Source organism: Amia ocellicauda, chromosome 21 (genome assembly GCF_036373705.1).
Source record: "Amia ocellicauda isolate fAmiCal2 chromosome 21, fAmiCal2.hap1, whole genome shotgun sequence".
Taxonomy (NCBI): domain Eukaryota; kingdom Metazoa; phylum Chordata; class Actinopteri; order Amiiformes; family Amiidae; genus Amia; species Amia ocellicauda.
Genome location: NC_089870.1, coordinates 3,585,451 through 3,613,214, shown reverse-complemented (window position 1 = coordinate 3,613,214; position 27,764 = coordinate 3,585,451). Strand labels below are relative to the sequence as shown.

Genomic DNA, 27,764 nt, shown 5'->3' with positions numbered 1-27,764 from the left:
TAGCAACCCCAATCGTCGCAGCGGAGGGGCGGGCTATGGCTTGGTTGTGCAAGGTAGGTAGTGGTGTTGTAGTAGTACTAGACCTACACAGTTGTAGAGAAACAGGGATATAATTTGGGCTTTAGTTTGGACTACTTCCACTTCATTTTTGAGATACTCCTCTTGGATCGGATTTACCTCGGCACCAGTATTGTCACTATTTATTTAATCGACGCCGGATTTGCGATCGTGTCGCCGACGATGGAGGGATCCTCAGGAGAAGGTGACCTGTTTACAGTGAAACATGAGCTGAAAAATGGTAAGTAAAGTTCCCAAGCCGAGGGAAATAACAACGGCGCTGCCAGGGCTAGTGTTATCCCGCAGCTGAGCCGTGCATGTGCATTTCCGACCTGTCTGATCCATTGCAATGCGAAGCACCCGCTCCAAAAATGGCAGAGTATCTGTTCTAGCAACACACAGTTTGGTTAATAAATACTGTATAATGAAGGTGTTTCGAGTTGGTGCAGTAGGAGCACAAGAAGAAGGCTGTTCTTATTTTAACAAGGAAACGCCAACAGCAGGACATGTCCTTCTGTAGTTTACTAGTATAACACCCTTTCAGTTTGTGTGATGAAACTACGTTTTCTCATGAGCACCGGCGAGTAGGTGCAGTAGAAGTGTCAGTACTGGGTTTCCTGACTTGTGCTGTGCCCGGCCATGGTATTTTGGGATCTAATACAAGTTTTAAGCGCCCCCCCCATGTTGTTTCCCGACTGGCCGCGCTGGGTTCATGTTGTCACTGGGACTGTCACAGTGATGGAGACCGACCGCACATTCACCAGCCATCAGGAGAGCTGCGTCCAGCGGCCGCTCAAATAGTGGTGTAAATGGAGATTACGGGACACGCCAAGGGGGGTTGGGAGAAAAAACACATTTCACATAGTTTACCTGGAGGCAGTAATGCCCAATGAGGGGGGTGGGGGTAGCTAAATTCCTAGTCAACCAAAAGTAAAGCGAGAGAGATGTGCTAGCTTTACACTAGTGTACATATAAACTACTGAATTTCGTAGAACTTTACTTTTAACAGGATGCAGATTTTTCGATTTGTGCTTAGGGACATGTGCAACCCTTCTCTAACTTTATTTTTTCTTTCTTTAGGCTAGCTTTAAACTTCCAACATGGAAGAAAAACTAAAAACTAAAAAGTATAGGTACTGGTGCACTTTCAAAGCTATATTTGTACATACTGTTTTGGAAGTGTTATTAGGAGTGATTTGTTTTGTCCAGTATATCTAAACTGTAGTACCTAGTAAGATCTAGTACTGTAGTGTAGTACTCTGCAAAGCAAGCAAAATGATTTAATATGGAAAGCTTAATACGTGCAAAATAAAGAAATGGTAATTTAGTACAGCTGCATGTCCTGCAGTGTCACTGGTTTAGAGATGTTTCCTGGTACAATTGGTGCAGTAATAGAGCTCTCTGGCTCTGTTAACACATCTTGCAGGATATGTGTGATATGCAGCCAACAGTGATGGTTGCATGCCAACCTAGTAATTTAAAAAAGACTAAACTAGGCATTCTGAAAGCACATGTAGAATAATAGTTGAAAGACAACTTGAATGCATAGCAAATGCCTTCTGATGGTCACTGGGTGACTTTGAACTTGTAGTTACCCGGGAGTGAAAGTGGAGTGCTTGCGGTGTTTACATCTGTCAACTTGCATTCTGTTCAGCTACCTTCCTGCCACGAATATTGACCCTCCAGCTTTATCTGTTCAGATTGGTAGTTCGGCATTGTCTGCTGATGATGAGTGTTGATCAAGGGGTTTTTCCAGCTGTAAAACATGTATAGGTTGGCCAGCTGTGACTATAAATATCTGGATCTGAGATGTGATGAACACTCAGCAATGGGTACCTCGCCGATGCTGTGTAACTACATTCAGAGATCAGACTAAAACTAGTGCCTTTCCTGGGATCTTTAAAACTCGTCTTTAAGGAAGAAATAGTATATATTTGTTTAACTGACATTAATATTTCCTAAAATACCTTTGAATATAATCCAGCATCAGTAACACCAATGCTCAGTGTTAGGAATCAGATGTATGTTATACTAGCATACCCCCTCCCCCCCACCTGTTTTTTCAGATTGATCATAGTTGGGATAAGTGAGTTATTAATTTAGTTGTTTGTTTCTTTAGCACAGCCTGACTGAGAAATGATGACATTCATTCGATAGTTGAATTGTAAGCAATTATCAGTTTTTTTTTTCCCTTTCTTAAACAACTATTTTTTCAAATATTTTACATTCTCCAGTTAAAATTAGGTTTTATTGACAAAACCCTACTGTATTGTGTACTCTGTATACCCTCTGTGTGTCGATAGCATTCCAGTTTAATTCCAAGAAACTGCTGTGTGCCACTGAAACACATATTTTATCTAGCTCCCCTCTTAATTATAGATGAAGAAGGGCAGCTGCTGTTGTGTTTTGAAGAAATATCTTGGCATAGGTGGCTTTTTTTACCTATAGAAAATGTAAATCATATACATGGCAAAATCTGTAGTGTTGAAACCCCAGTGTTTAATGTATTTATATTTGTGTTGTCAGATTTTTCTACCCTAACTCAGAACTCATGTCTTTGAGTCAACCCCAAACCAGAATGTTTGGCTATTTATCAGTTTGTGGTGGTGCTTGTAAGCATTCACTGTATATGCCTGACCTGTTTATGTGTTTGCTTGGGTCTGGGTATTTATTTACTGAAAAGTAAATTGTAAACCAATATTTATTTTCTCTCTCTCTCTCTCTCTCTCTCTCTCTCTCTCTAACAAAGGACTGCTAGATTTTAATACACAGTATCAATTATACACATGCACACATTTCTGATCACCCAGAGTGTATAGAAGCAAATCTTGTGGTAACGCTAGTTACAGAGTAAACAGGGGTTTAACAATTTAATGGAGTAACAGAGTTAACACTGGTGATAGTAGTGCAGTGTTAAATAAAATAAAATAAAATAAAACTTATAAGAGTTGCTTATTTAACTCCCTCAGAGCAGAACTTTTATCTCTGAGGCAGTATAAAAATGTATTACTCTGGTGAGTGTGTATTATATAAACTTTTTTAGAATTAATTTTAACACTGTTGGGTGTTAATTCAACACTGGTGAATTTACTGTATAGATTTTTTCAGAAAAACTAACTGCAGCTACCCCCCAAAAAAAACATCCTGTTGTGAACAAGTTTAATTAATAATTTGTGTTTTTATGTTTTCTGACCCTAAGGTGGTTTACTTTGGAGTAAACTACCAATGAGATGCCTGCATTTTGTCCACCTATATATTGAGTGTTCACTTATGTTTCATTTATGCCATTTCGTTTGGCAAATGCCAAGCCTGTGATTGGGCAGAAGGTGCCAATAAATGCCTTTTGGACATGAATGACTCATTCTCATGAATGATGTGCAACGTATTAAATCTAGTTTTGTTTCAAACTCAGAGGGGAAACTACACTTTTGAATTAGGCTTTGGCTTAAAAAGCAGAGTGGATACTGCAAGTTCATTTGTATCCTCCTAGTGAATGTGAAATGCACATGAGTGGGATCAAAAAGCAGTTATGAGTTTTTTTTTTTTTTTTTTTTTTTTTAATTCTTTTTTTCTTTCTTTCAGTGTTGGGCAAACGACCATTTTTTCTTTAAAAGCATGAAGTGCTTTGTTTGTCTCTTCAGTATAAACATTACAGACATGATGCAGACTTGCTACACATGCACTTTCAATTTAATATGGGGATATGGCAGTGCAATATGGGTGAGGAGGCAAACAATTTGTTCCCTATAGGAGTTTAGTTAGTGTTTGAATATACAGATGTATACATTAACCATGATTATTTTTTGGTGGTGTTCAGTGAACCTGGTGATTACAATACACCTCACACTGCCTTTAGGGAGTTAGGGAAATTAAGTGTTAATTTTAAGTTGTAAAAATCCTTCTTTTGCATGGTGGGTATATAAAAGGCTCTATATTGTACCTTTGATGAATGCTGATAGAATGAACCACCATTAACATTTGCTAGTTTGATGAAATAGGAATTTCAAATCATCACTACTCAAAACCTTAATAATAAACTTTCTTTGATACAGCAAACACAAGTGATAAAACATCACACTTGGAAAAACAGGTTATAAAAGCATTCACAAGTTTCTTCCTAAAAAATGGTAGTTAAGCTTGATTTAAAATCAGATACTCTGATTTTCCTTGGGAATGGAGTTGCAGAGACTTTGAACATAAGAACAAAAGACCCTGTGACCCAAAGCCATAATCACGTTTCCTTGTAGGTGACCTGTAGATTTTGAACTTGGGAGATACCCTGTAAATATCAAGAGAAAGACAAGCACATTTTCATTAGATGTTAATTAAGTAACACTTTTTAAAACAAACCAAAAAAGCTTTTAGTTTTTAACTATAGTAAAATAGACTTTCCGTCATTCAGTGCCACCCTTTCTGGGATATTAGAGAGAGAGAGGGCAGAAAACAGGAGAGACCCCCACTTGTTTTACATAACATTTTGGTGACAATTTTGAATTTTTGAAAATGATGAATTGCTGATTCATCTAGACAGCATTGTTCTTAAAGTGGTAAGTGTTCAAGGTTACCATGGGGCAGGGGGGAGGAGGGGATTAAAAAAAAAAAAAAAAAGAAATCTAAGAAAACTAATTTAACCAATTCCCCCCCCCCCCCCCCCCCACACCATTAACCACCAATCCTTATGGTCTAAACAGTACAAGACACAGTCATTTCTAGATTAAGGGTTCTCCTGTTCAGTTCTTGGGTGCCACTGACCATCAGATATACAGTTTGGCTATAAATATTTGGACAGTGACACAATTGTCATCATTTTGGATCTGTATGCCACCACAATGGATTTGAAAGGAAACAAACATGTGCTTTAAGTGTAGACTTTCATCTTTAATTTGAGGGTAGTTAAATCCAAATTGAGTGAACGTTGTAGGAATTACACCAATTTTTCAAAACAAACCAATCAGAGAGATAGCACAACATTAGGTGTGGCCAAATCAACTTGTTTGGTTTGATTTCTAAGGCAAAACTGAAGGCATAACGCCCCAAGAACAAGCAGGAACTAAAGACAGCTGCAGTACAGGCCTGGCAGAGCATCACCAGGGAAGAAACCCAGCATCTGGTGATGTCTATGTGTTCCAGACTTCAGGCAGTCATTGACTGCAAAGGATTTGCATCGAAGTATTGAAACTCACAATTTTATTCATGATTTTGTTAGTTTTCAGCCCCTACAATTGGGGGGACCACATATAAAAAGGGTGTCATTCCTTCACTGTTCACCCAATTTGGATGTAACTACTATCAAATTAAAGATGAAAGTCTACACTTAAAGCACATCTTCATTGTTTCCTTTCAAATCCATTGTGGTGGCGTACAGAGCCAAAATGATGACAATTGATGTCACTGTCCAAATATTTATCGACCTAACTGTACATCTGTCTCTTGATTATCATCCACAATGTTGTATTTTTCCTGTATTTGAATCACGTAGAAGTGAGTTAAGGATTAAATTATTCCAATTCAGAAAATAGTCTGTTAAATGGTGTTAATTAAAGACCTGGGTTAATGATTAAGGCCCATTTGTAGTAGGAATTCCTTTGTATCCAATTTCTTTTTTTTTTTTAAATACAGTATTAAAACAATTAATTCAACTACTTGTGCTAAAAATCTGAAACTTTAATTTGTCCTGGTTTTGTTTTTCATTTTAATTGTACTATTCTGCTACTTAATTGCTCACATTAGTAATATTTTGCCATTGATCTGCTTTATGAATCCCTGGCAGCCTCTGGTTCTAATTATATCCCCCATAACGAAGCTCAGAGGAGAGGGGGATGGTGTGTGTTGTCTAGTGTTCTTCTGTTGCCGCTGCATGCAGTTGTAGCTCTAGGGTTACTATCATGTTCTGGAATGACCCTTGCAGGATAATGATACCAGTATGGTGTTCTTTTTATTCATTGGTGCAAAAAGAAACTCCTTTTAGAGGATCCATTTAACAGTCAATGATTGCAAAATACAGTACAGTGAAAGTTGCATTTGGAATACACTTATTTTTCTTTTTTTTACTTCATTCCAAAACTGCTATCCATTGTCATATATTAATTGGCTCAGGCAGCATTTCATTTGTAAGTATAATTTACAATTAATGTCGCAATGTTGATTATTTTATTTGAACACTGGTTGATGCCATACTGCTTCCATGTAATTCTTGTAGCCCTGTGCCAGCATCACTGAGAGTTATCTTGGTGTGGGAGAGCCCTGTCTTCCATACTGTGTATTTGCCCCAAATAAATTCTACTATAATGCCTTACCTTGCATGCATTGAACATAGCAGGATTTTGGATGTAAACATATCCAGCTATAGCATTTGTGTCTTATTGTTTTGTATTTAGCTTTTTTGTTCTGTTTGTGTGGCTGGTTAAGTGATCATTAAAGTTTGCAGCCTATATGTGGTCAGAGCAAAACGTGAATAACAAATATACTTTTCGCTTCATTAGTGCAATTTGCCATGATGCCTTTTCCGAACAAGTTCAATAGCAAAATCTATCCGACCTGCACTCTGAGAAGTGCTGTTTTGAAGCCCACAAGTTTACTTTTTGGTTTCCACTCCACACTGTGTGAGTGTCTGAAAAAGAGGAGTCAGCTCTGATTCCCGTCTTCCTAGACAGGTTCTCTGGAAAGGAACTTAATTGGGGGAAACTGCTGAGCTATTTCAGCTTGGCTGACTGAGCTCAACTCATGATCTACCTGGATTAATTTTATATAAATGCTGGCTCACCCATGAAACGACAGATTCTAAATCCGTACTCCAGTTACTGTACACGGCCAAGATAAACATCTTGATACAGCCACATTTTTAACTGCTGTCCTCTGAGATGCATGGCCTATTGACTCCTCTTATGTTTGTTTAGCCTGCTGTGCTGCTAGGGGCTTGCACTGTAAAGCTATAGGAAATCCTCACAAGAGCCTGCTTCCCTTACAGAGTTATTGATGTACATCATGTAGTGACCCACATTCCCTCTCATGGGCCTTTTTATTGACAGCAGTCCAACAAATTGTAAGCCCTTATGTTTACTGCTATTCTATAAATACATATTTTCCCAATTCATTATTCTCTGTTACTGATGTCCTCTCCAATGACAAGCAGTGTTACCTGGGGAGTTGGGTAACCATAATCTTTTCCATACTGTGCCTGTTCAATTGTGATGCTACTCAAGTATTGACCACTGGTAATCTCATTAAAGGCAATCTACTGCATATAAGTGACAAAGCTGCTGTTTTAAGGCCTTGAAACCTGTCAGCTGTCACATGCTAAATTCCTTCCTTTCTTCTTAAAAAGTGTACTTAAAAACACACAGCAAAAGCAAATAAAAGAAAATGTATGATACATTTCAGAGAGAGAGGTAGTAATTCCCTTCAGTGTTTAAAGTTTTTTTTTAGTTACTGCTGTTTATCCATGTGGAATTAAATTGGTTACGCCCTCAAAGAAGGTACAGTACATTCCTAGTGTGCTGCTAATGTTAGTATTGTAAATTATGACTGTGATATGAACACAGGCTGTCCTGCCTGCTGGCTGTTTTGATTACATGAGCTTACTGGAGAATCCCTAGTTGGATGAACAGCAGGAACCGGATTGCATTACTGGCTAAATTATATGTGTAAGCATATTGATTCAACCAGTCTTGACCTTCTGTCTATTATGAATATACATGCATGCACGCACGCACGCATGCGCACACACACGCATACATACACATACTCTGTAATGTATATATGTACATGTGTGTTTAGTTGTATTTTTTCCATCACTAAGATCGAGACCGCTTTTTGACACATACTATATATATTTTGAAAGTGAGAATGAAAAATCATAATTCTCCCATTTAGCAAAGATAAATGAAAGATGTATAGTTCAATGAATGTTTTATATTGCAAATTCATTGTTTCATATGTTTTATTTTCTGTGGAATTGTGGCATTTCATCAATACTGCTGTGAAGCCACTTGCTGATCTGATTACTGGTGTTACTTCCTAAAGCGAAGTGTTTCATTTATAATGTGCTAAGCTATTCAAAGATCTTACCATGCATCATTTCTGCTCTTAATTTACATTAATCCAGGTATAGTTCTGTGAATCAGGTACTATGGTATTCTGCCAGAGATATATAATGCTTTAAAGGACTAGTGTCCATCTTAATTACTTTATATTCTGATGGATTTAGCCTATTATGTGATTTTCTCTTCCTTTTGAGAATTTATCATGGACAACTGACTATTTCACCAAAAACAAGCTTCCAAAAGTTAGACTTGTTCAAAACTTGAATCCCGGAACTTCAGATGGATAGTGGAGCTCAAAACTGTCAAATATATTTGGTCAAACATTGATGTATTTAGATGGCTTAAGACTAGTATGCTTTAGACTGGAAAAGTATGTGCTATAAAACCTTGGGCTGTTTGAAATTCTTCTGTGTTATTTAGGAAAATGTACCACCTGACCCAGACTTGGCACACACATTGTTAATGGTCCCAGAGTAAGCATTACTTTAGTGTGGCATTTTCGGTCCAAAATATATACCATATTTTCAAGCCAGAGCAACAGCAAAGGATCATACAGATTCTTTAAGGGACTTTAATTTAAGTTATGCAACAAATTAAACCACAACAAGTGGGAAAGGTTACATGAGCAGGTTGAACTGCTCGGACTTAATTGAATTTCATGTGCTTCTTGCCAAGCTTGATAGCCAATAAATCCTAATCCCTGATTGGATGTTAATGCTCCAAAGATTTTAGAAAATGGGAGGGGGATTGAGGGGTTTTGTGTGATGGTGCTAATAAAAGTTTCAGGCCAATCCTCTTTATTGCTCCTCAACTGTCTACATCTGTCTCACAGTTTGTGTATTTCTTCTTCGATGTAATGATCTTCTTGGACTAGCTATTCAATCAGAAAAGACTCGTGATGCTTCCAAATGTGCCTGTGTAGCAATCACTTCTGTTCCAAGGGTAAATGGCAACTGTTTTTTTTTTTTTTTTTTTTAATTTTGTATATATCCTATTTTTGGCACAGAATTTGATTTGTAGAGTTTTAATTTACAAAAGTGCAAATAAATAAATACATAATGAATGAATGAAGGAATGTCAGTGAGTGCTTGTGGACAGAAGTTGCCCTTTTGCTGATTAAAAGATGAGAGAAAACAATACATGAACCTACCAAAATGTCAATGGCTTTTACTTATTCATTAGACTCTTTGCCAATTAGTGTGGTATTTAATTAGATGCCATCTTCTTCAAATTGGTTTAAGGAGTCAGTTCTTTATAGCCCCTCAATAAGGTTTTTGTGTCCTATAAAATTACATATTTGTCTCTAGATTGACATTAATAAACTTTTGCCAACAGTCCAAAATACATTGTTTTGACCATACTTACCTAGGTGCAATGTTAAGTCACTGTCGTGGTGTTATACTGATGCCACTGAAAATGGAGGGCAACCTGAGGTGACTGAAAAGGACTCCAGTGTCATTGGTAAACATTAAGGCCTGGCAAATAGCCTACTTGAAGCGTGAAAACGGGTTTAATCTTGATTTGGTGCAAGAGCTAGGCAGTACTCACCATTCCCCATCTTTGACTCATTCACACTTGGTGCATGAAATGGTAAGCATAAACATGTTGCTCCTATAATTGTTAAATTCCCTGTGGCCGTTTGAGGGTAATGTGAATGTTAACTCCTGTTCACAATGAAGTAGAATGAGCAAGGCTTTGATACTCATCGGATGTAATGGTATTTGTTTAAACACATTGAAGAGAGGATCTTCTTTCAAAAACAAACCATTGAGTACAGCTGTTACACTATTGATTTGGGAGTTTTTCACAACTTTGTTTTATAACACCAAATAATGGCTAACAGATTTAAATATTATATACTCAGTCTGATAAAATGCACATAATTCCTATTTTTAAACATGAGAGCACACTTTGTGGCAATAAAAAACAATCTAATTAGACAGCCCTCAAAGCATTGAAACTGAATCTAGAATAATGCGATGCAGTTGGAATGTTAAGAATCTGCATCAGGAATGTTTTGTAAGTCGCCATGGATAAGGGCATCTGCCAAGAAATAAATAAATAAATAATAATTAAATTAATGGAATTGACAGCCCTGGTGAGCTATATTATCTCCCTTTCAAAAACACTGAACATTTTAGTTACAATTTCAGTCTTATTAGAGTGAAACTTATTAGACTGCCTATATAATTGCCTTTTAGTACTAATTACTAAAACAATTACATGGAATACAGAATAAAATGTGCAACAAGTGGAAAGAAAACGGTATATTATAAGTAGGTATCAAATGTAATGGCAATTTATACATTAAATCACCTATTTTCATGAAAAGCTCATGAATTTATGATTTGAAACTTCAGTGGAACCAGAAAAAAAAAAAAAAGCTTTGACAGTTGTGCCATCCATAGTGATGCCATCGTGTTCTTCACAGTTAGTTGGCAAGCACAGACAGATTCTTCAAGTGCTTGTGTAAGCTGGACAGTGTGTCTGGTAGTACAGATCAGATTTGCAGGACAGGGATATTGTGGAATCCTTTGCTCTACACTGCTTCCTGAAGCTTAGAAAGTGATTTGAAGATGCGGATATCTACTGTTAGTTGTATAGTTTGTCGGTTAATTTCATATCCTGTATGCCAATATTAAAATAATGGGGCATTAAGAATTTTCATTAGTTCCTTCCATACCTGTAATATTACGTTTGTGTACTACATTTGGTATACACTTTGCATAATTTGCCATTTGTATATGGTTCTATTGAAAGGTTGTTGACTTTATTGAAAAATTATGTACAATATATGTGTATACTTACACACACAGACGCTTTATATATTTTTGCATCTATAAACAGTGACCATACAAATTGAAATTAAAATATTTATTTTGTGTGATTATTTATACATGAACCCTGGATATCCAGGTTAGAATGCCAGTTGCCCTAATTAAGGGATTTTCTGAATAAGCCAGCAGAGTTTCACAGAGAGTTGGTCTAAGGATACTTGGCCTTAATTGTTCTTAATGTTAATTCAGCCTCTGAACTTCAAAGGAAGAAAGTCAGTGCCAGTGGGGTCTGACTCCTTGTATCCCAGAAGGCAACAACAGCAATATCAAATACGACATGCACAACTACAGCATTTGTTCCACAAATATTGGGTGTTACACTGGAATACTTATTAAACCTGACTGATACTGACAGGAAACACGCTGCATTTACAGCTTCAGAGATTCTTATCCACCTCCAGCAAGTTTAAACCGGGCAGGATGCTTGATGTAAATGCAGATGTTACAGTGCAGCAGTAGTCATGAAATCCAGTAGTTAATTTCCGAATGGACAGGTAGACGCGTACATGGCTGCAGAGCGGGCAGTGAATACACTGCCTCATGTCAGGGGGAGGGGTGGCCCCCAGATGATCACTTTTATCCAGTCATAGAGGGAGATGGTGGGGTCAACACCCATGGATTTAGACCTGTCTGTGAGCATGAGGACAGTAATTTCTTAATCATAATTTAGGCAAGGGTAGCCTTTGAGACTGGAGGGTAGTATTCAGCATCTCACGTGGCATTCCAGTGCTTGCCGAATTTTAGAAATTTTGGTGAGTAAAATGTTTTAAAATGATGGTAATTATTGAAAAAACAAACCAAAATATATCAGTTTTATGGTAAAGTGGTTTAATAAATCCCAACAGTGTGCAGTAAGTAGGAGGAAGAGTTACTCCTCCCAGAGATGGCCAAGGAAGAGGAATGGCCAGAAGCACTAGAACCAGCTGGCCAGGCACAGGGCCACTGGAAGACCCAGAGGAGTTGCTGCTATGGCCGGAGAGCCCTACTCATTTGCTCTAGGGGTGGGTGTGTCACTATATATATATATATATATATATATACACACACACACACACAGATAGAGACAGAGATTTAGATCGATAGATACTGTATAGATCTGATTTCTGCTGTTGTTGCTATGATGGAACTCAATGTGGTTCATAGATGGGAGGAAGGACCTTGTTCTTGTAGTATAATTGAGAAATTGCGTCTCCTACTGCTGATGAAATCAACGCGGCTGTATTTGAAAGCGATGCTTTGCATCAGCCCTTTATTTACTGTTGACAGCACAGACTTTTCCTCCTCCAGTCATCAGACAATGAGCAGAACTCTTCTTAAACATGAAATGATTGGAATACATTATACTGAATAGATTAAGCTATTAATATATCAGTTTTGTTTTACATAGAATTACCTATTTATATAGCTGGGTTTTTTCTGGAGCAATCTAGGTAAATATCTTGCTCAAGGGGACAACAACAATGGGTCCCCCACTTGGGAGTCCCAGGGCACAAACTACTACCACTGTACAAAATAGTTGAGAAAACGTAAAAATATGAGGCAACTTGATGCAGTAAGACTTTTGAGTTGTCTCAACAATTATTTTTCAGTACTTTTCAGTAAAGACACTTTGTTTAGCCAATGTAAATTTTTTCATTCATGCAATGTTGATTGTCATATTTTGCTAATAAAAATATTCTTGTCACAGCAACCTGTTGTTGAGGTAATACATTTTTTTTCTGTTTCAAAAAATTCAAAAAATGAATTTGTAAAATAAAGTACATCACCAGTGATTTTACATATATTTACAAATGACAAACATGGACTTATTCCTTTATCAGTTTATCTTTTATTTTATTATTAAAGCACATGCAAATTGTAACAATTGTATTAAGAATGTAGTGAAATGTTATATAACACTTTAAGGGATGTTTGGAACAACATGAGGGTGTGTAAATGATTACATCATTTTCATTTTTTAGTGAACTATCCCTTTAATGAACAATTTAAACTAAAATGTAGACAACATGGAAACACTTGTCCAAATTAGCTTCAAATGCCTTTAGAACAAAGCATAGACAAACAGGTCAGTCAATGCCAGATCCATAAACATTCAAAACAATATCAAACTGCACTTGAGATCTTTGGAACTTGCTGACAAAAAAAAAGAAGGGAAAAAAACCCACTGCAAGGCACAGTTTGTAAATATTCTGTAAACATTCTGTATAAAACCGCAATTGTTGTTTGTAACCTACAAAAAATGCAGTATTTTTAGTGTCTTGACAATGTAAAATCTTAACCTTTTCAAAAAATTTAAACAACTGGAAACACTGGTCCAATTATGCCTCACCAACAACCATTTGTTTTTAAAGAAAGGACATGGAAGGTGCATCCACACTCCAGATTTGGTATCCAAACTGTACTTTGTTGGTGACAAGGTATGCCACCACACTGTTCCATTTTTACTTATAACAGTTTGTTTTTAAGAGAGAGCACACGTTGGGTGCACCCAGACCCTAGCTCCATGAACACATTCTGGATCATATCAAAAGTGTACTTGAGGTTTTTAGGATAGGAAAAGTTGAGAGCATAGAGAAGGCCAAACAGGTATGCCAGAGCAGAAGAGGGATCAGGGAGATCTTCCAGAACAACAACCTCCTCCAGTACAACAGCAATGTTCTGGATCATTGGTGGTGTTGTTTGGGTGTTATCTTCTAACACATAGAGAATGCCAACAAAGACCCCTTTTGTCCCATCTTCAGTTCCCTGTGATACAAACACAATAGGAATATATTTTAGTTTAAAATTAAAGTTGTTAATGTTTTATTCTCAAAGAAAAAGAAAAAAAAAGGAAAAAGCAAGTGGTATTTTAATGTTTTAAGACTATGAACAGACTATGCATTAGACTAGTTTTCAACTTTGTAGTGGTAGATAGTTTTACAATGTGAAATCATTAATCAAAAGTGAACATTATAATAAAACGGATAACACAAAGAATTGCAAGACCAGGTCTAGAACAAGTAAATAATGAGCAGAAAATGCCAAATCTGGAAACGGTTTAAACTAGAGGTGTACAATCCTGCTCTAGGGCTTACTGTGCTGCTGAGTTTAGCTTTAACTCCAATTAAACGTATCTGAACTAGATAATCCACAGGATTACTAGAAACTTCCAGGTAGGTTGGAGCTACACTCTGCAGGACATTGGACATCCCTGCTTTTAAATGGTTAGTTCACCCAAAAATGAAAATTCTGTCATCATTTACTCACCCTCATGTCAATCTAAACCCGTAATACTTACGTTCATCTTCAAAACAGAAATGAAGATATTTTAAATGAAATCTGGGAGCTTTCGGTACCTCCATTGACAGCCAATGCAACTACCACTTTCAAGTCTTTACTACCTTTTCTGGGCCATCATTAAAGTAACCCATGTGACTCCAGTGCTTTAACCTCAATTTGATAAGCAATGCGAGTGCTGTGTGTAAAAAAACTAAAATGACATCTTTATTTGCAAAATATCACCACAAGATCACCATGACGCATGCATGTTGTGTTGACGAGAGCAGACGTTCTCACCCGGAAGCGCTGCACTGTTTAAAAGCAGGGGAAGAGGGATGCTGTATGCAAGCTTTGTTTATTAAATTCTACATTGATGTTGCTTTAAGTCTTGGTTTGTTTTCTAAAAATGGTGCTTCCAGGATGGGTGAGAACATCTACTCTTGCGTCAACTCGTGAACGTGCGTTGGAGATTTATTTTTTGTGAATAAAGACGTCATTTTAGTTTTTTTGCACATAAACCATTTGCGTCACTTCACAAAATTGAGGTTAAACCACTGGAGTCACATGGGCTACATTTTTTGCTGTTTTTACTACCTTTCTTGGGCTTGAAAGTGGTAGTTGCGTAGGCTGTCAATAGAGGGACAGAAATCTCTCAGATTTCATTACAGATATCTTCATTTGTGTTCCGAAGATGAACACAAGTCTTACATGTTTAAAATGACATGAGGGTGAATAAATGATGACAGAATTTACATTTTTGGATGAACTAACCCTTTAAGCCAGTGGTCTCAAACTCAATTCCTGGAGGGCCACAGCTCTGCACGGTCTTCAGGATTACTAGAAACTTCCAAGCAGGTGTGAGTTGGAGCTGGTTGGAGCTAAACTCTGCAGAGCTGTGGCCCTCCAGGAATTGAGTTTAAGACCACTGCTTTAAGCCTTTTGAAGTCTTTGATACATACTTTACACTTCTTGAATAGCTCGGTTGGGTTCTCGCGAAGAAAGACAGGCAGGCCTTCCAAAGCCGCAGTCCTCCTGTGATTAACAATGTCTTGTCGTCTTGAAAAACATACAAAAGAAACAACCAAATAGCCAAAGTATGAAAACTGTGTTCATTATCAGCCAAAGTAACATAGATATAACCATCAAAACACTGAAATTGAACTTATCCTTTCATCAAGTCTTTCTAGGAGCGCAACCATGTCCTGACTGAAAGCTCCTTTTCTGGCTCTGTAAAGTTTCAGGAGCTTAGGTGTGTACATGTCAACAGCTGCCATGAAGACTCCCAGAAGGTCTTTGTTGTTGATTCAAAAAAATTCCTCACAAATCTGTTCATAACAAACAATTCAGTTGTATTGATGAAACTTGAAACACTGCATTAAGTCCTTGGATCATCCTGGAAAATAGAAAATTATCAGTTGGAACCTTATATTGTAAAAATCCCAACCTTATATTAATTAAAATTATTATAAAAAAGTTAAAATGTAATGCATTTAAGAGCTATATTGTACACTTTTAGAACATATTTTATCTTTATGTTCCCATATTTAAAATCATGATCTACATCTCTATGAAATCTCTGAATATTTTTTTAAGAATTATCTGTTCTATACACACGCATACGTATTTACATACATATCCGTACGTGTGAAATTTTAACGATGAAACCGCACATAGAAACGGCTAACATACATTTACATTGCATCCATCCATACATTGTGTATGTGAGGCTTACACATTTACACATTACACGTTCTACCTCACCGGTTAAATGCATCCACAACTCCGCTGTCTTCTTTCTCTCTTACAAATCAGCGCCACCTACAGACAAAAAAAACTCAGCTAACAGTAAAGGACTTAAATAATCGTATGGTAAACAGACATATTACTCGCTAATTTCAGTTTCGTTTATTTTGGCTATTGTATTGAAACTTCATCATGTGTACAATCATTTATTATTTATTTAATTATTGACAGGCAAAACTAATAGCGTTATATAAGCGGGATAGTATACTGAATTCGCGCTGGGATCCTGATCACTTAATTGAAATGCTTAAAATAAATGATCTAATCTACGATAATCTGTCTAGAGAATTTAAATGAGCTAATCTTTCTCTGACCAGTGACACAAACATAAAAAATGTTATGCCACAAGCCGTTTTTTGTGCATTTAACCTACATAAAACATTTTTGTCGAGGGCAACGGTGCTTCCATGATATGTCTTTAATGTATAATTATAATTATTCCAACATATAAAAGTTAAGACTTAGTTAAAAAAAAAAAAAAAAACTATACATGAATTATCCGCTGTTTAACAATTTGCATTTTTAACCTTACACAATAATTCTAATAAAATAAATCTAATAACACACCGTCAGCTCAGAAATATGAAATTCATTGCATGCATATAATTAAAAGTAATATTAATACTTACCTAAAGCCGTATGGCAATATTTTGATCCTCGAAGAATCCGAAAGAGCACAAAATGGAGAAGGATTTTCTGGCTCATCACGCATGCGCAAACTATTTAGCTCTTACCATTGCTGTTCAACTAAAAAATGTTTGTCCAGAAAACTTTGTTTAACATGTAGCAGTGACATTTTGGAGAATTTTGTTAGACTAACATGTATTTTTATGTAGATTCACAGTTATTCACAATTCCTAATATATGTGACTCAGAAACTCCACACTACTGCCTATTTAGAGATTCCTTATAGCCTTACATATAGGCTACCTGCTGGGTATTACATGATCTATGTGATTTGTTTTGTAGTCGAGGCTACTGTTAATAAATGTTCACAAATTCTTTCCACATATAATAATAAGTATAGTCTATAGTGCTTTATCAAGACACCCAAAGCACTTTACATGTTACATGGTCCCACCTCCATCACCACCAGTGTATAACATCCACCTGGATGATGCAACAGCAGCCAAAGTTATTCATTTATTCATGAGGAGAGAGAGTTTTCATATAGCATATAAAGAACAGCACTTATTTGTGAGTACTTGGGCATTGGGATCCACACAGACCATAGGGTGAGTGCCCCCTACTGGTCTCACCAACACCTCTTCCAGTAGCTATTCAGTGCTGTAACAATTCTCATCAGATGCCAATTAGACAATTTCAGATGCAGGCACAGCTGTGGAGATGATCACAACAAATCAACATTGGACTTGAGATCTGGCAGATAATGAAACTCAGTTTTTCCCAGACCTATAAAAATAGCCCACAATAACCTACTCCATTGAGGCCAGAGCCTTACCACTGCTGCAAATGCAACATAGTGTCATTAGGATCCCAATATGACTGACGCAGCTAGAGTCCGTAACACAGAAGAAATGTCATCAAATGCCCCTGTGCCTTAGTTAGGTTATCATTGTGATGTAAAATGTAAAAAAAAAAAAAAAAGTTTCAGATGTCCTCGAAGGATCTAAAATCCTAGCTTGAAATTGAATTGTCACCATGCTGGAAAACAAAAGATGCTGTCCCATTGGTTTACAGTCCTTGGGAGAATCTTGCTCGGTGTGAAGAGTCCATTGCCGCCTTCTCTCCTTGTACTGTCATACACTTCCACTATCCATTCCGAAAATAAACTGTTGCAAGGCTTTTTACATGAAGTTCCTCCTTTGCCAGAATTTGCCGGGACAAAAAATTGCTGTCCTAAATTTAGTACTGATGTGCAAGCAAATCTGTGTTGCACAGTTCTGAATAGCCCATGGAGCAAGAGTGTTGCACTTCACTATGTAGACAGAAGTCTCCCTTGAGCTGTTGCATTCAGACTTCCAAATATAGAGATGCTGTTGTTGCTGACAGAGATTGCACAGAAAAATAAGAGAATCGCTTGACAACACTTCAAAACTAATTAAAGTTGGAGCATGTTTTATTTAATGGTTGTAACAGCTGGTTGTGGCCCTCAGTATCCTGGTGTAGTCAATTGCCAAAATGCAGAAGTGTAATTATGAAGTAAAGTAGTTTTTATGAACACGTTGTTTCATTCATCCGAGGGGTTTGTCACTGTTGCTCCAACTTTGTCATTTGATGGTTTTCATGAGTTACAATTTGAGCAGAAACAGAAACCGTGAACTAATTAAGGCACACATCATCGATGCATACAACAAGTTAAAAGTTTAATTTAAGAAGTATATGAAAATCTGCTTATGACATCTGCCAAGTGATGAACAACCAAATCACATTGAGGTAACACTTAATAAGGGATGATTCTGTGGATCTATCTTTTGTGTACTGTATCTTCCATATGTATTTATAGAAGAGCTTGTTGCTGCTGTCGTCTTAGTTTACTTTTGTACTTTTTCTTTTTCTTCGTCCCGGAAGCTTGTGGGCTTTGTGGCTAAAAGTATCTGAAGTCAACAGATCTAGGTGCAGACTGTCGACATGCCTAAAAAGAATATAAAATGTCAGCGGTTAACAGGGTTCACCACAAAATGCATTTTCTGGCTTCAAGTTTTTCAGACCTGTTCTTGTTGTTCAGCCTTGGTTGCTCTTTGGCTTATTTAGTGCAGTGCATTTTGAAGTCTAATTGAAGGCAAACGCAGCTTGACTCAGTCTAGTGATAAACAACACAGATGTATTTCAGTTGTATACTGGCAATCTTACTGGGCTTAAAGTGATTTATTTTCTCTGTGGCTGCTAGACTTGAATGATATTAGCTGGTGTCAAAGGAATGTGAGCTGTGTGATTTGAATACCTATCACATTTGAAGCCACCATCATCTACATCGTTGGGCCACAGTCGTTTCCTCTCCATTTTATCGTTCACGACCCTAAGACTAAACGCTGTGACTCTGTAATACAGTTTAATGCCACTGCAAGGTATTTCATATATAAGCAAGCTGAATGCTCACACTTGCTCTACACTCCTATCAGCAGGGTGTGTCAAGGATGTCAGTGTTTTACAGTTAACCGTACTTGAGATAAAAAAAAATCCGTCAACAGCTACAAAATCAGCTAGGAAGCAGTCTGGCCCGGTTGCATGGCTCTCCTCCCTGTTCTTGAACCACCTGTTGCGTTTGTCTGGTCAAGGTCAATAGCTCCACCACTAGGCAGTCCTGCCAAAGCCAAAGAGTGGGACATGTGATGTGGGAAGATGGGCTTTTTTACCCTTACCTCGTCAACAATTAGTAGTAATGTTGCAAAAAGTGAAAAATAAACCAACCATTTCAGCCTGATCTGAGGGACCCTCTTTCTTTGCAGACTTTCAGAGGCCTTTGTTTAACTTGTAAGGGTTAATGAAATACTATATCCACACTATCAGTGTTATTACAGCCACTGTGTCCCTGACTGAATCAGTTCTGATAATTCCTTTGCACTTTGTGGAGATTGTATTCTTGTATGACTCAGTCTTCCTTTGCTTCACGTCAGATTAAGTTCAAACAAACAGAAATACTTTTTAGGATTGAAGTACGTGTGCTAAGCTGAAATTCTCTGCCTGGAGTTCAGGACATGTTATAATATCACTCCTCCAGCACATCCCTAATTCAATTTTGTTTAAATCACTGGTTGTTCCATTTATTAATTGATGAATTTTTGTTGTTTGTTTTGTTCTTTGTTGGATTGAGTTTGAATATGTTATTCATGCTGTCGTTTGGGTATCAGGCAATAAGGAAGAGCCCTATTATCTAACTTAGTGGTTCCCAAACCTGCCCTGGGGGACCCCCGTACCCTGCTGGTTTTTGTTCAAACTGAGCTCTCAATTATTTAATTGATGTAACAATCTGCTTAGATTTGACTTTTTAAATTGTGTAAGAAAATAGTTGATTCTTTAATAAGTTCTTTATACAATTCTATACTTAACTTAAAACCCCTACTGTTTAAAATAATTAAAATGATCTGATTTATTAATTAATTGAGAGCTCGGTTGGAACAAAAACCAGCAGGGTAAGGGGTCCCCCCAGGACAGGTTTGGGAACCACTGATCTAACTGTTTCATTAGGACCAAAACAAATGTGTATTCATATTTGCAATCCCAATAGAAAACCTAGAGTGAAGTTTCAGCCGATCCTTGGTTGGTATTCAGTGCAAAGCCCGACTACCATTTAATTAATCACTGCTGCTCCAATAACAGTGCTAATGTCGCTTGATAATTATTATGAAGCATCTCTAATGACTGGAAGAAAATCTCACTGCCTGCTGTTTCAAAAACTGCTGAAAGAATGTTCTTTGTGCAGAAGGGAGAGAGTTGATTACTAAATTAGTTGTATGTATTTGAAGAAAGGTTATGATATGACTCACTGCCATTTATATTGTTAACAGACCCTCCAGGTGTATTGATCAAATCTCACCGCTCATTATGCTTTTTTTTTGGTCTGTGGGCCTTATGCATGACCTTGTCCCAGTTATTTGCACCTTTTTGTTTCATTCTAATATAAAAGTTTGCATATGTTTTTGTTTAAATGTTTAAAAATAAAGCCTTTTCCCCATTTTAAAATGCTGTGATACAGAAATGAAAAATGCTTGATGACTAAGGTTCTGTGTCTGGCACAGTCAGTACAGGTGCAATTGATTAAATTCTGGACAACTGAAATCTAGACCATGGCATTGTTTTTTTGTTTTTTGTTTTTTGTTTTAATTCAAAAGCCTCTTTCCTGGTACAAAGAGAATGGCACTGCCCTGTACTCAGCTGACCTTACAATATACAATTGGGTGGCTGACTGAATGGGATTTAAGAGGTGAGATAGTAAAGCCCTGAATGGCATTAGAATTTCAGCATGCCTTAATTGCTTAATTGTGGAGTTGTTTGTGTGTCCTGTGGATATCACACAACACAAGGATTTCACCAGTGTTTTCATAGAAATAAAGCACATTTTACTCCCATTGCAGAGCAGTTTGACCTCATATCAGGTCTTTCAATTACTGGCCCCCCTGTGTAAGGCCACTCAAGGAAATGCTTTTGAGTGTGTGTGTTATAGTTTCATGTCATGAGGTGTAGTTGAATCTGTGTTGTTTTTGATACATACCAAGTGGAATTAAAAAGGAAAGACTATGCAACGACTTTGCAAGTTTGCCATCTATTCATGACTTCCCACTAATGACATAATAACGCACTCCTATTACAAAAGGTTATTCTGTTCTTCCTGCAGAGCTGCTGTTAGTTGGTTATGGTGGGCAGCATCATTGCCCAAACAAAAGAGCACCCCATGCAGTTTATAGTGTATACATTCATGCACTGGAAAACAGACAAAACAATGGCAGTCCACTCTGTTAGAAGGTTGGTCTGTGACGTTGTTAATGGAGGCCCCTGATTTGTCACCTTTGACTTCCTGGATTTGGTTTTATGCATGTGGAAGTGGTCCAGTTTGATACTGCCCACTGGCTTTCCAATTAGTTTCCATTTGCAGGTTCAGTAGTGAAGGCTTCCAGAAGCCTGAAGAATTTCAACACCAGCGCTGGCCTGTGCTTTACCACCTCCGGTTGAAACTCGGCAACATGCAATTTCAATTTACCTTATCTCACAGATATTTCTAATCAGCACTTCTTAGCTCGAGAGAGGAAGAGGGCACCCACATCCTATGCTTCAGAGGAATATATCTGTAGTTAAAGAACTGTGAAGAGCTCATGCTCGATTCGTGGGATACTGCATTTTGTGTTTTACCACGGTTTCTGTATCTGCTATAATCCTGCTTTGTCAGCTCATTCAGTATAGAGGACAGTGTTGGTCAAATGCCTCATATTTTAGATATGTATCTTAAAAGCACGTCTGCTTTCATTAGCAAACAGTTTCTCATTGCAGGGGATCAATGGAGCCCAGGCGTTTGCTAGAGCCGCTACAGATATTTTGCAGCAAATTGATTCTGTCAGCATAAGAGTTTTATTTTTAAGGGTTAATTTGGAATAGGTGAGAAGAGGAAGACAAGGGATGCTAGAAAATTAGCAGAAATCTGCCCCCAACTAGTGTTCTGTTTTGGAAGTGCTTCACCCCCAAAAGGCTGCATTTGTTCAGTGAGTAACAGTTGCCTGGAGCAACACCGTTTATTCTGCATCGGTGCAAGTTTGAAGCAGAGCTATAATTAATCCCAAATCGTTTCTGCTTTCTTTTTTATCTAATGTCATTAAAATCAACCCCTTTCTGCACTGGCACAGCATTTTTATATTTTTGCTGCATCCCCACTTCATGAATAATGTTTAAAGCTTATACTGATCTTGAGGTCTCGAACCGGGATGCCTAGCTGGGAGTTACACATGAACCTGTAACTGGCTGCCTGCTGAACCCAGCGGAATACATATGTGTATTTTGGATAATTCTGTTTGCAGCCAACTAGAAATGTTCACAGACAACAATCATGCAAATTCCAGTAGTTCCAATAGTAGTATTTTGGGCTCTCAAGGACAGCATGGGGACATGCATTATAACTGAGTAGTGTGCATGTAAGGATTAAATATGTGTTTTTTTGTATTTTTAGTTTTTCTTCTTGAAATTGTTTTCTTGCTTTGGCTGTGCCTCTCGCCACTGCCAAATGCAGGCCAAACTCTGAAGTGGGGTCAGTGCCTCTGATTCTAATTCAAAGTCTAATGTTTGCCTCTGGCTGTGTCCTATTTTTGTGTTTACCCCCCTTCTCAGCTAGCCATTCTGTTACAAATAGAAGAGCTTACAGCCCATCTTCAGTGTCCTTAGTGTGCAAAACACTGTGCTGATGCATCTTTGCCAGCAATGCATTTGTGGCAGTTCAGCAGCTCTCTACATCTTTTTGTTTTATAAATGCATCAAATAATAGTTTTCACACTAAGTTAAGGCCTTTTATATGCAGCTATACAATGCTGCGAAATTACCCAAGTGAGGCAAATGTTACTTCCTGTTTTACAAACCAAACTTGAGTCACGGTGTAACCTCAATTCTCTTGTCATTGCAACAGTCAAATGAAATTGCAAGTTTGAATTGATCAAGATGACCGGTAAGAACCAGAAAATGCAGCAATGCCTATTTTGATAGGCTGAAGAAAACAGTCTGTTTAGGACCGATGGATTGTGTGATGTTTTTATGTTTTAATGTGAGTGGAGGGGTTCACACGGAATGAATAATCAACTACTTTAGCCTTTAAGGTTGAAATCGGAAAAGATTGTTAAAGATATGGTCCACTGGGTTCTAATTAGGATTTTTACATTTAGACTTCAAATGCTAATATGAGAAAATGGTGGATGAATGCAGAATATTCAATTAATCTAAAGCCCCTTTTACATTAATGCTATTTCTGGAACATGTGCTGTGACAGATTGCTCTTGAGAGTTGGTATCTCCAGTGGGGCATTACTCAGGTGTGCAGTGCTGAGCAAAGCCACAGGAGGCAATGTAATACAATACATTTGGGCTAAACCTGATGTCAGGGCAAGTTAAAGTCTTCTGCATATTGTACAGTAGACCTAAATAACAATCCAAGATAAAAAGGTGGTTTGCTTAAATGCTTTCCGCAGGGCACATTTTCAGATGAGTGCAAGCAGGGAGGGTTTAAAAAAAAAAAAGTATTAGAACAGATTGAGCTACAGTATCTTTTTTGTAAGGCAAGGGGGGTTCTCAGTCCTGGTCCAGAAGCCTGCTGTGCACTTGGATCATTGTCATTTCACTAAATTCACCTGACTCTCCAGTTCTCTCATAACTCTGCTCACATTGCACTGCAACACCTACCCAGAGTTTCCTCTTTTGTAAGCGGCAAACTTGTCTGCAAGGACTTTCGTCGCCGCAGCCCAGGAAGGCAGAGATTGCTGGGCCGTTAATTCTGGTTTACTTCCGATAGAGCGATTCTAGTAATAACCCATTGAGAGAGAGACATTATAGTAAAAGCCTTTTGCATAAGCAGCTTAACTGTGTGCTTTTATCCCTCCTAATGTTAGTGTGGATAGTCAGTGCTTACTAGGTCAGAGAATTGCGGTGTTCTAACATGGAAAATGAGTTGCTGCTTTATCTATACAAAGGTAACTACCGATGTTTGCAGTTGTTTGGCAATTTGTGCTGTTTTCTGCACACTAGCTGCTGCTGGGCAGGCAGCTGGTGTTTACAGTACACTGCCATTTTTGTGGTGGAACATTGTGGGTTTAGTCATAGGTATTTGAGATATTTTTAACCAATTTTTCTTGCTTTCATTTCACAGCTAACCTGACGGGCCATGCTGAGAAAGTAGGCATTGAGAACTTTGAATTGCTCAAGGTGCTTGGGACCGGAGGTGAGTCGCCTGTCCTAATAGAGGTCTTGATCTCATTTGCGTAGTTAGATGTGTATGTTTATATGTGTTTTTATGTATGAGTGTGAGATGAGATGTGAATGTAGACTGCGCTGGACACATCTGTTCTTGCACCGTCGTTATTCTTGGAGATGCTGTGTAAAGGGGGATGAGGAGATCGTGTCTTTGGGACCCTTTGCCAATGAAGAATCCGTAGGAGGATATCGGGAAAGCTCGGGAAGTAGCTTTGCCGTGCTGTTTCCACAGGGATTGACCATGTGCACAGTGTGGTCCATTCTGCAACTGTGCCATTCTAGCTCGGTGTATTTATTTGATGCCAATACAGTTCATTGACTTCTGTTTTGGAGAGTTTTCTGGGATTCCCCTTTCCCCCCGTCACACACAGCTTTGCACTCCATGTTGTTGTTCTGGCTTAAATTGCTCACAGAAATGTAATTGATAATTTCCCATTTTGTTTGACTTTAAAACTGTGTAGAACGTGTACAGGCAGAAACAGACCTGTCACATCAAGGCAAATGCATGTCCTTTGTTATGCATTAAAATTTGGCCAGGGCTTTCTTGGAAAGCAGTACAGTACCCTTGGCACTATGCCCATAATAATTTTAAATATTGTTAGGAGGAAATGTGCACTAGCCAGCCCCCATGTATTCAGGAATTAATTGAAATGGTCCTCTTTGACGTAGAGCATGAATGGGAGAAAAAAGGCAGTGTTTGTTTGTTACAGCCTCTGTTAGTGTAATCTTTCTCTAAACTTGAACTAAACCTTTTGATAACGGCAAAGCAAGCCCAAGAAATTGATGCAATTGTTGCAAAACCTGATTAAAACAAAAGATAATGAAAATAAACTAAAGCAACTTTTTTGATGAGTCTTGGTAATTATTCTCTAGCTTATTTAGTTTTGTGGGATCTCTAAGGAATGAACTTCTTTGCAATCTCTGCACATTCTTTATGCATGGATTCAAGGTGACAGTTATAAACATGGCTTCATACTCATTAGGGCTATATTTCCATGTGCTAGGAACACTATGATACTTACTGATTGGAAAAGAAAGTGAATTGCAACAGAAAATGTGTTTTTATAATTATTGATTTATTGATCTATTTATCTAAATGCTTGGTAGATAAGTTAGGGGTTTTGGCGATAATGAAACTGTCAATGTATTTGATAGTGTGAAAATTTGTTTAATTTCTTATTTGTATTTATTTACTTCTATATTTATTTTTTAAGAAATGTATACATGGCACATGCTTGAGAAGAAAACTCTACAGAAGGCTGAGAAGGACGGCTACAATATTAGAGGACTTGTGATTTATTTTGATTTGTTAAACCCATCCATTTAGATGATTGAGTTATGTGCATTTCATCTAAAAGTCTACCTTGTCAGTTTCAACAGGAGGTTGTTTTTTAAAGTAGCAGATCTCCTGCAGCCTTGACACTGTGTTTGACTCCAGCAAATCTCTGGACTGCTTCATTGACAATCTGTTCAACAGAGAGTTTGTTATAAGCTAGAAACTATCTTCTGCAATCAGCATGCACTATGAAGAATAACAGGAGGTTCTCTTCGCATTCAGCTCACAGCAAGGATGTTGCCAAATTGTATTTCCCTTTTCTCTCTTTCAAAGAGGAAGTCTTAGATGTGTTATCCTCTGCTGTTTTTTGTGTGATCAATGCAATCTCATAGTTATTCATAATTAATGCCCCCCTTTTATGAACTAGTTTCCTAGTGTTAACAATCCTGTTATTAGATGACTATAATAATTACTGAAAATATTGATGTGTACTCATTGTTCCAGGTTTCTTGTTGTTTTAGATGATTTGCACATTGTTTCGATTTAAAGATCCCTCTCCCTAGTGATACTGTCCATTCGTTCCTTATTCCAGAGTTTTACCACTTTCTAACATAGTACTGATTTCTGGTGTGTGAAAATAATGAAGACAACCTTAAAAAAAAAAAAAAAAATACTTAACTGAACTTAATGATGCTTCTCGGGGGGGGTGGTTATCAACAACCACATCTGTTCTTGTTAAACACTATACCTATTCACGAAATAAAACATGTGGCTTCATCTTGACATGTTTGGTAGAACTGGCTTGCATTGAATCTTTCTGCAGACCGCAGGAATTAGTTTAAACACGTACATAAATATATATACAAATACTGTATAAACTCAATTTTTCAAAGAGCTGCTGAACTGCCCTATTGTCCACTCCAGATTAGTCTGTTAGTGTTAGGTACAGCAGCTGTTGTGAGCACATCCTGTCTTTTCAGGAGAATCTGGGAATCCTGGTCATTATGTTTAATGCATAATTTTTCAATCTTCAATTGATAAAGCAGAAAACCAAATCTACAATTTTGCTCAGCAGCTCAGTACTATAGATTTCAAGACTTTTGGTCAAGACAGAGTAGCTCTTCAACATTAAAAGGTTGGGGACCACTGTTGTAAACAATTCTGCCTGTTTTTCTTGTTTTTTCCTACTCGTCTTCCTCTGTGATTAGCCTATGGGAAGGTGTTCCTGGTCAGAAAGGTCAGTGGGCATGATACAGGGAAGCTGTATGCCATGAAAGTGCTGAAGAAGGCCACCATTATCCAAAAAGCCAAGACGGCGGAACACACGAGGACAGAGAGACAAGTGCTGGAGCATATCCGCCAGTCCCCCTTCCTGGTCACCTTACACTACGCCTTCCAGACAGACACCAAACTGCACCTCATCCTGGGTAAGCTAAAACCAAGTATCTTACCTCTGAGATAGCCAAGACCATAACTATCATAACTTACTCATAAAAGTAACCATTAGACCAGGGGTCTCCAACCCTGGTCCTGGAGAGCCCCAATCCACTTATTCTTATAGGTCACCCTAAATCACCAATTTCTAAATACTGGAACACATGGACGTTATTAATCAATTAAGCAAGTCAACCAAGGGATTTCTTCCCTCAGGAGGCTGCGGGTATTCAGATAATTGCTCCAATAGATTCTAAAGGACTGAATTTATCAGAAATGCTTCATTGATCAGAATTAAATACTTCCAGGTGTTTATATATTGGTGATAGAAGGGTGACCTCTAAAACCTGCTGGATAGGGACTTTCTTGGACCAGGGTTGGACACCCCTACATTAGACTTTAAAGGACGTATTCTCCAAACTTTGCTAAATTATGTCCTCATGCATAAGACCAAGCAGTGTGAATTCACTTTCTTTAATTGTGTAGTTTTTCAAATTCAGTTCAAATGGGGGCTGTTTTGCATCCATTTTGATGGAGAAGATAAGCTGCCCCGAAATCGAAAAAATAAACTGCCCATACTCATCAGTCACTCCTTCACCAAAGAAGAGCAGAAGGGATTTTCTAACCTCAATTTACAGTGCAAAACAACTTCACGTCTA

General features: G+C 37.8%; 1 protein-coding gene and 1 long non-coding RNA gene across 3 annotated transcripts in view; one reads left to right on the top strand and one right to left on the bottom strand.

Moving 5' to 3' along the window:
- The first annotated feature begins 60 nt into the window (after positions 1-60).
- The window catches only part of rps6ka5 (ribosomal protein S6 kinase, polypeptide 5), a 53,461-nt gene continuing 25,757 nt past the window's right edge, over positions 61-27,764 (top strand). The window contains exons 1-3 of one of the 2 annotated variants that reach the window (XM_066694437.1): positions 61-298; positions 24,292-24,363; positions 26,880-27,098. In XM_066694437.1, coding sequence (XP_066550534.1) covers positions 241-298; positions 24,292-24,363; positions 26,880-27,098 — 349 coding nt within the window. In that variant the 5' untranslated portion in view covers positions 61-240. Of the gene's footprint in view, positions 299-23,841; positions 24,116-24,291; positions 24,364-26,879; positions 27,099-27,764 lie in introns of those variants that run through there. The other variant, XM_066694438.1, reaches the window with a different exon arrangement.
- LOC136716843 (uncharacterized) lies at positions 12,761-17,732 on the bottom strand. The gene is made up of 4 exons (XR_010805154.1): positions 16,626-17,732; positions 15,955-16,011; positions 15,153-15,586; positions 12,761-13,680 (listed from the first exon to the last, which is right to left on the bottom strand). It is a non-coding gene; the product is annotated as an uncharacterized LOC136716843 (long non-coding RNA).